The 9,768-nt window shown below is 40.8% G+C and overlaps 1 protein-coding gene across 1 annotated transcript in view; it reads right to left on the bottom strand.

Moving 5' to 3' along the window:
- Positions 1 to 1,088: 1,088 nt before the first annotated feature.
- Positions 1,089 to 9,768, bottom strand: part of LOC108795646 (5-hydroxytryptamine receptor 7) — a 56,573-nt gene continuing 47,893 nt past the window's right edge. Inside the window, exon 3 of the mRNA XM_018566935.1 lies at positions 1,089 to 1,863. Within this exon, the coding sequence (XP_018422437.1) occupies positions 1,092 to 1,863 (772 nt within the window). The 3' untranslated portion in view covers positions 1,089 to 1,091. The remainder of the gene's footprint in view (positions 1,864 to 9,768) is intronic.

The following is a 9,768-nucleotide window of genomic DNA, read 5'->3' as shown; positions in this document are numbered from 1 at the left end:
CTGCAGTGACAAGCGGATGGCAAGGCAAAACACAGGCAATGTAGAAGAGAGTCACCGGCACTCCAGATGTGATATAACTTCGTCTTTTATTAATGCAAGCCAATCATATCATAGAGCAAACAACGTTTTGTGGCCACATAGGGTCCCTTCATCAGGCAAACAATGTGACTTGCGTCAATAGAGGATAAAGTTATATCACATCTGGAGTGCTGGGAAATCTTTTATATATTGCCTGGGTGATGTGGACACTTCCTAGTAGCTGTCCAGCGATAGGATCGTCTCAGGCTCTTGAAGACTACACAGCATGATGGCATCACAAAGAGGCGACCAGTTGGACTGCAGCGTTGGATCGCTGATCATCAGTGGCAAGTGACACAGATGGTGGGCATAGGCGAGTAATAGCATCTTCAGAAGTTTTTTTAAAAAGTGTAAACGGGGGGGAATGGGACGGGACAGTGGGGGTTGATTGCAAATGCCCGAAAATCACCTTAAACTCTTTCCCTAAGTCTGCCAACACTTTCCCCAACATTCCTTTACCTGGGCATACCACACCCACTTATATGAAGTCCCATCATCACTATAAAAACAAGAACTGGCTCAAAACAGAGGTATACTTTTAAGTATTGGTGGTTAATATTTCTTTCTTCCTAACAGCTGATACAAGGTGCACGTCTTCATAAGTGGCAAACTGTCCCCAAAATATGATCTTGCAATCTGGTTACAATTGTCTAATATGAAACCTTCAGAGTGATATTGATCTTTATGCAAACGTTGGAAATTAAGAACAATGCACATTCAGTATCAGTGATGTCATCCTAACTATCTACTTCATTTGCGTAGAAATTTGCGTAAATTGCCACTCAAGAGTCAGTTCAAGTAGGTAGTTTTTTGTTTTTGTTTTCTAGTAGGGAGGGATGCCACAGGTCATCACAAATGAATGTTAATGACTGAAATAAATATCTATTAAATATCATCAAACACAATTCACAATAAAGCATCATCACTTGCAGTAGGCACTGTATAGCATGTCTTTTGAAGGTTTCCTTCAAATGAAATCAAGTTCACCAAAAAAAGGAACCATGCCAAAATTTTTACAAGATGCCCTCGTGTCTCTCCGTGACTTTCAGCGCTTCGTGCATGCTAGCAGCCGACAGCCTCCGATTGATATTGGTGTATTTACACCTCAGCAAGTTCCAGAAGGTAGTCCTTAAATCCCTGTTAAAGAAGGCATAGATCAATGGGTTTATGAGTGAGTTAGTGTAGCCCAACCACAGAAGTGTCCTCTCCAGCCTCAGGGGCATGCAGCTGCACCTAATGCCACAGATAAATGGACGGGCTGTAGACAGCAAGAAAAAGGGGAGCCAGCATAAGGTGAAGCCCCCAACGATGATTCCGAGAGTCCTCGCTGCTTTCTGTTCCCGCTTGAAGATAGAAATGTTCTTCCTGTCTTGACGTATGAGCTTCGACAAGGTGGCAAACTCTTCCGCCGCCTTCTTCTTTTTGGAGTTCTTTTTAGGAGCCATTTTCTCCTCCAAGCAGTATATGCCTTCTTGCTCCATAAGCCTGGGGATACTCACAAATTTGTGCTTCTCAGCACTGATTTTAGCTGCTATAAAAATCCTCTGGTACATTATGAGCATGACGGTCATGGGGATGTAGAAGGCCACTGCAGTAGAGTAGACAGTATAACCAAAGTCTTGACTTATGAGACACATCCTCTCCACGGTCACATTTTGAGCCCATCCAAAGAGAGGAGGGAGGGTTATGGAGGCGGAGAGGAGCCAGACGATGAACACCATCTTAGCCATGAGTTTGCCATTTTGTCGGGCAGGGTAGGTCAAGGGACGAGTTATTCCGAGGTACCTAAAAAAACAAAGCCAAATGTTCAATAATTGTAGACATATTACGGGTTACACAGGAGAATAAGTCTCCTAAGGCTTTGTAGGCAATTTCCTACACTTACTAACCCATATTTCTTCATATAGTATGTATTATTTGTTTGGCATTAAGAAGAAAGCATAGCTGTAATATTTGGTTTTCTAGGATGTCCAGTTTCTATCACGGGCCTAAGTGTATATAAAGCCAAAACATATTTCCATTGGAGTAGGGAATGTAGGGAATGGTTTGAATATCTGGTCAGTTTCCTGTAGACACAACAGGAAGTGAGAGTAAATCTTTCCTAGGTGTGGGGTCAATTTCTAGTTGTCACTGGAACAAGTGTCCTTATTGGAAGATTTACTCTCTTTTTCTGTTCTGGTGGATACTAAACATTTTGGAGTTCTCATCACTTTCAGTCTTGCTGACAATTGCCCCCAAGGCAAATAGAGAAGGGGACACCATTGCAGATCTGGGTATATGCATAATAGGCACCAAATCTTCTTTTATTAATATCTAGTGTTGTAAAAGACTGTCTCATTGATGAAGCTGACTTACTTTGATGAGGCGTCTCGTAGTACCAGTGCATCCAGGGGAAGAAAGAGGGGTCTCAAGAAAAGTTCAACTATGTAGGGAGCATTAAAGGTGCCACACCGATAGAGTCCAAAATTAGTTCTATTAGTTAACTCGGAGAGAAAAATAATGCATTTTTGGGGGTCCAGACACTCCCTTTTCCTTCGGCTGTATGAATTATGTAAAATATGGCTGAGCTCAATTGGATAGTATTATGATTGCATGTATATAGTCAAAGCCTGTCAACAGGAGTTTGTGCAGCAACCCCAAAATACAGTTTTCTACTGATTATCTAACAAAACATCTTTCTGGACTCTGACCATTGGTGTCACACCCTTACTGCTTCCTATATAGCAATAAAAACCTCTCTAACCCCTCACTACTCCATCCAAAACTACAAAAATGGCTTTAGATACACTTTAAAGCTGTCTAACTTCAAGGTAGTCATAGTGAATTGATGTGGTTGTAGTTGTGGGCACCATCTGAATGCATATTGATTGCTTTCTTTGTTATTCAATAGTTGTTATTGAAAATTTTCACTTAACTATTAATCCATGTTAAATCGTGATATATTTTTTCTCAACAGGTGCAGCTGTGTACAAGGAATGTATTCATATTACAATCAATGAACGTGACATAGCATTATAAAATGTGTGTGTCTGATATTATCTGGTATATATACTGTGTGAACACAGGTAGTATGAACTGATAAATCGGCTTGTGCAAGTGCCACCAATCCATTCCTACAACATTTTAAACATATCGATAAATTATCGAAAAATTAAAAAAATAATGTACAATGAGAGTATACCCAAAAGATGGGGAGTAAGGGATGAAGGGTTAAGGTCAAAATGAATTGTTACATTGAAAATGAATCCACCCAGGAGTGATAGTTCCAACCTTTTACAAAAAAATTATTAAATGCAACCATACTGATTTAAATAAAATGTGCATTTATGATTTGTTTTTGCAATGGAGCCTGCAAGACATTCAGTGGTTCGAGAGTGCAATGCCCAGGCTCCTGCAGACTCTTCCTCCAGCCTAGGTCTGTACTGCATTACAGACCATTGGTTACGGGGCTTTAGGTAAAAATAATGGAATTACCCCCTCCAATCTGGCCAACTCCCTCCCCCCCCCTTATTGCTATACTTACCTTTTGGCAAACGTTCCATACCCACCACTGGTGCCAGCATATTATCTGTACCCCGTACTGCTGTGTTCAAAAATGTCACCAGCACAGCTTTTTGACAATGCTGTGTCATTAAATGGATTGATTTCACTTTACCTTTGGTGTGCTGATGACATTTTTGAACTTTGCTTACTATACGGCGCCATCCATAGTCATTACAAGCACACACCTGGCCTTTTCAGGTCCATCTATTCCGGTAAGGAGTGCAGCAGGAAGCATCTATCTTTTCCCATACTGATGTGTAGCAAAGCCCTGTGCTCTGGATTTTGAACTTCACTCACAAATGGCAAATATTTGACCGTGCTGACCGATGAGAAGCACTTCTTAGCAAGAATTGCTTCTCATTGGTCAGTGGGGTCAGAAGCACTTTTCATTGGTCAGTGCGGTCAGGTGACCATTTGCAAGCGAAAATTAAACTCCAGCGTGCAGGGCTGCACTACATGATGAAGTCAATTAGACGTACCGGGTAGAGTGGAGGCTTACAAAGTCACACCCAGAAGCAGCCCAGAGCAGTCAGAGCTGTGAAGAGAGATCAGGTGGGGCTTTGGAGTTATTGCAGGTGCATAAACTTTTGACCATCGCCGAGCTGAGGAATTTTGGATCGAGATATATACTCTTGTTTGCTGGATGTCTTGTGTATGTTCCATGTAAGTAGGTTTTTTATTTTCAATTATGCTATGTACCGTCTTCTTTATCTGTATGTGAGCTGAGCCGGATCCAGGTGAATGCCAGGATATCAAACATCATCTACGGAAAAGCTATTTCTATCCCTATTAAGAGGAGAATGCTGGTGAGACCACAGTTGTATAGATATATACATAGGGCTGGCGGATCGGAGCGGGGAGGGGAGAATCAAGCCCCTCCCCTGTCATGGCAGAGAGCCGTGACAGGATCGAGAGGTGAGCGAACGCCGGTATGTGTTCGCTCACCTCCCGATCTACTGAGCCGACCTGTGACAGTCTCATTGTCACAGGTCGGCTAGAACTATGAGGTGAGTGAAAAGCACTCACCTCATAGTTCTCCTTTAAGTTTTATATATAGATCTATATATATATAAGGTAATGGGACAGAAAGTAATGGGAAAGCAAAATGTAATGTCTGTCCCTGGAACAGAGGTGAGGGGAAATCTTCCAATGGGCACATCTGTGCCATCGACAAGTGTCATTGAGCAGATCTCTCTTCAGTTTGGAGAGGTTTCCTCTCACTTCCTTTTGTGTCAGGATCATTAGGCAGCCAAAAAAAAAAAAACTTAAAGGAGAACTATAAGGTGAGTGCTGTTCACTCACCTCATAGTTCTAGCCGACCTGTGACAATGAGACTGTCACAGGTCGGCTCAGTAGATCGGGAGGTGAGCAAACACATACCGGCGTTCGCTCACCTCTCGATCCTGTCACAGTGAGGGGCTGGATTCTCCCCGCTCCGATCCGCCAGCGCTGACTGACGGAACGGACAGGGGAGGGGGCGGGTACAGCTGGCTCTGCCTCTAGATAGGCAGAGCCAGCTGTCAGTCACGCAGCTGGGCGGATCCCGGCATAATTGTCGCGATCCGCTTCAGCTGCGGTGTCTCAGTATACCGCGAGCAGCAGCTCGCGGTATACTGCGGCATCTCAGTATACCGCGAGCTACAGCTCGCAGTATACTGAGCCTAGGGTGACGGGAGGACGCTAGTTTGTGTCCTCCCATTACCCTAAGGAGAACTGTGGGGAAAAGCCTTAACCCCATAGTTCTCCTTTAACAGAGGTACCAACCAATCCCAAATGTACAAAAAAAATTGTTTTATTTTTAAATATAATTCAAGGAACATATTGCAAGAACAACTCTAAATATGTGAAATAATGTGTTTTTGGCTGGTTGGAAATAATAAATCTATGCCTGTTGTATTGTCTTTTATAAAAGCTATTGCTTATACCTGCTCATCACATACTTTTATTCCGTCATGTTTTATAGTTTTGCCTTCAGCAGTTCATGTCCTGCGAGCCACATGTGCCACCCAATATAAAACTGCATCCGAAAATGAAGACCGACGTTAATGAAAGTTTTCAAACCCACTCACTGTCAGCGTTTGTTCTAGAACATGGACGTATGTGACCGATCTATGCTGGAGGAAACAGAAGTGTGTGATTGGATTTGTCTTCATTTTATGCTCTCTTGACTCCCCTCACTGATGATAAGAGACAATAATTAAATCTCATCTGGGTAATGACTTCAAAGTAAGAAATAAAAGATATTTCCAAAAAAAAGGGAGTCGCAGAGACGTAATTAAAAGTTTGAAACAGAAAACTATCAAAATCAGGAAAAGGACGATTAAGGTCAAATCATATAGTGTAGAAAAGAAAGAGCAAACATAAAAAATATCAAATAACCGATTTGAACCTTCAACCGTTACTTCTCAACTTTATTAGGTGGAAACTCTTTTTAGTCAATAATCCTTTTTGAAAACCTATTGTGAATGTTAATGTGCTTTTTTAACAAGGGGATTGATCCCAACTCGAGCCAAAATCTTTAAAATTTTGTACCACTGGCAGTTAACACATCATTGATTATAGCAAAGCCTTTGATTGTGTTTACTTATAGAACGTCCTCAGGACAATAGGTGTACCTGATCATCTTATTGTTCTTATGAAGAATCTCTACATAGGTCAAGAAGAATAAATGAAGATCTAGTGCCTCTTATGTATGTACCCAGATTTTTATTGCTGTCACCCTCTCTATTTTCGATAGTGGCTATTGTCAGCAGGACTGAAAATAAGTTTACACATCAGTGATTACAGCAAAGCCTTTGATTGTGTCAACCATGCTAAATTATTGAACGTCCTCGGGAAAATAGGTGTACCCGATCATCTCTTTGAAGGGCCTCTACATTGGTCATGAAGTCACAGTCATGACAGAAAATGGAGAAGCAGGCTGGTTTAAGACCAGCAAAAGAAGTTAGATGACGCTGTGTTCTCTCATCCTACTTATTCAACCAATATGCTGAATAATAAGAGAAGCAAGACTGGAGAGAGATGATAAAGGCTTCAAAACTCGTGGAAGGAACATCAACAATCTTTGATCTGCTGATTACACTACATCCATAGGTGAAAATGTAGAAGACCTCAAAAACCTAATAAAATTAATAGACAGAGAACAAAAATTAAAAAAATAAGAGCATGACAACAAGGAAGACAGCTAACCTTAGAGTTGATGGTAGGAACCCCTGAAACAGGTTGGATTTGTTTCTGCTAGTTATCTAATAAAACATCAATTTGGACTTTTTGACCATTGGTGTGGGGCCTTTACTGCTTCCTATAGAGTTGAACTTTTCTCGAGACCCCCCTTCCCTTGGGGGATGTTCTGAAAATGTGAACAGCCTCACTAAACTTAGTCAGATTGATTAATGAGATGGTCTTTTACAACACTGGATATTAATGAAAGAAGACCTAGTGTCTCTGTAGGTACCCAGATGTTTATTGCTGTCACTCTCTCTATTTCCCCTCGTGGCTATTGTCATCGGGACTGAAAAGAAGTTTACATTTCATTGATTTACAGCAACGCCTTTGATTGAGTCAACCATGTTAAATTATTGAACGTCCTCAGGAAAAAATGTGTACTTGAACATCTCATGAACAAACCTCTACACTGATCAAGAAGCCAAAGCCATGACAGAGAATGGAGATCCAGACTGGTTCAAGACCAGCAAAGGAGTTGGACCAGGCTGTGTACTCTCATCATACATATTCAACCAATATGCTGAATAACACTACATCCATAGGTAAAACAATAGAAGACCCCAAAAACCTAATACAATTAATAAACCGAAGAAAGATTTAAAAAAAAAATAAGAGTGGGACAACAAGAGAGACAGTTAAACTTAGAGCTGATGGTCTGAACCCCCGAAACATGTTTTTTTCCCTAGCTGCCTAATAAAACATCAATTTGGAATCTTTGACCATTGGTCAAACTTGGTTTACTGCTTCCTTTATAGTTGAACTTTTCTCGAGCCCCCCTTCCCTTGTGGATGGTCTGGTACATGTGAGCAGCCTCACCAAAGTAAGTCAGCTTGATCAATGAGACAGTCTTTTAAAACACTGGATATTAATAAATGAAGATCTAGTGTCTCTTATGTATGTACCCAGATTTGTATTGCGGTCACCCTCTCTATTTGCCCTGGTGCCTATTATCAGCATGACCTAAATAAAATTTGCACATCGTTATGGCAACAAGGAAGACAGCTTATTTTAGAGTTGCTGGTCTGAATCCCTGAAACACGTTGTTGGGTTTTTTTCTCCTAGTTTTCTATTAAAACATTAATTTGGACTTTTTGTCCATCGGTGTGCCACCTTTACTGCTTTCTATATAGTTGAACTTTTCAACTATATATAGAAGACCCTGCTTCACTTGGGGATGCTCTGGTACATGTAAGCAGCAAAACTTCAGTAAGTCAGCTTGATCAGTGAGATAGACTTTGGGAGGTTGGGCTTCCTCCTGACAAACCTGCACCCAATTTGATCTTTTGCCACATGTGCTCCAAGATGGAGACTCTCATAGTTTAGAGTTAGGACCGCACTATATAGAGGTGCCTTGGCGCGGCTGTGCGGCTTTCACATTTTCTGCAGAAGACGTGCATCTAAACCTCTGTTTTTAACCTTAGTGGTGAGACAAGTTTTTTTGCATGCTCGCTGGTGAGTGTGCTTGGAAACTTTTTGCTGTTGTACTGTATTAAGCCTTTCCATGTGCACCTTGCTGTAAAGCTGGTAATGAATTGATGAGTGCGTTTGCCATTTATTTTGCTTGACGGGTATACAAACACTCACTGATCAGCTGATCCTTGAGTGTTTGTAAATAACTGGACATAGTGGTGTGCTTACTATGTTCCAGTTATGAATGAATGGGAAGTGATCTATATCACTTACTGTTCATTCATGAATGTGGACATAGTAACTCATACTATATTCACAGTTTATGAATAAACAGGAACACTCGGTATAGAGGCTTCCTGTTCATTCATAACAGGGGCTGCAGAAAAAGAGATTGTGGACTCTGTGTCCTCAATCTCTTTTCCTATTTTAAAAGGGAAATATGAGGAGTCTGTTTAGATCCCTAATATTTCCCCCAAGAACCCAACAGTAAAGTAAAAAAAAGATAAATAAATAAAAAATATAAAAACATAATTTTATATATTTTTAAAAGGTTGGGGGGAAAAAGTCATTTTCGGGTTTCAGTCTGATACATTTTTTATTTTCAGTTTCAATCTCAAAATGTCCATTTCGGTGTACCTCTAACTACTACTACCTCTACTACTACTAATAGAGAACTTGCCATGCGTTTATTGCTGTTTATTTAATTTATTTCCACTGTTTACATCAGCCCCTATTCCTCATAAGGAGCTCATACATTTATGACCCAACCACATAATCTGGATGGATGACAGTTCATCTAGATGCCGACCTTTGTAGTATATTACCGATCCCACATTAGCATTTATGTTCTCTGCAGTTAGCCAGATCACTTATTCCGAATGGGTTGCCAATGGACAACAACGGGCCTTCTAATGCACTTACACTTTTTTCCATCACCCTACAAGGCATACAGGGTTCACACCTGTGCATTGTGGTATGCTAAAATGCAGGTCCGTTGTGGTATTATGAAGATGTGTACTGAGATGCCATTCTAAATAGAGGTGTGAATTCAAGGTGGGAGTAAATTAACACAAGCACAGGAAGAACATATACACTCCATGCAGGCTTAATGCAAGCCCACAACCTCAGGGCCGCAAGGCAAGGGTGCTCACCACTAACACCATACCTACATAGCCATGATCTGAGATGTAAAAGATTTTGCAAAGATAAAAGAGTTTGTTACATGAATACATAATTGCCTTCCTTCTAATTAAACATGCAAGATACATGTTTACCAGACAATATGTAAATCTTATAAGCCATCCTCTATCATTATTCTGTGGATTGTTATACAGTATCTGAGGATGATCTTTGGGGGGAAAATACAGAAAAACAGATGATCTAATCTTGGTCTGGGGAAAAAGAAATGCCTTATATCCATCTTTATTTGAATGGTTCTATTGAAGATATTGATAAATGTGATAGAGAATACAATTGTAGTGTGTGCTCAGGCTGCAGTCAGATCATTGTGTG

This window comes from Nanorana parkeri, unplaced genomic scaffold (assembly GCF_000935625.1).
Source record: "Nanorana parkeri isolate BGI_ZX_2015 unplaced genomic scaffold, ASM93562v1 scaffold989, whole genome shotgun sequence".
Taxonomy (NCBI): Eukaryota; Metazoa; Chordata; class Amphibia; order Anura; family Dicroglossidae; genus Nanorana; species Nanorana parkeri.
Note: the sequence above shows the minus strand (reverse complement) of the source record. Positions and strands in the feature narration are given on the sequence as shown.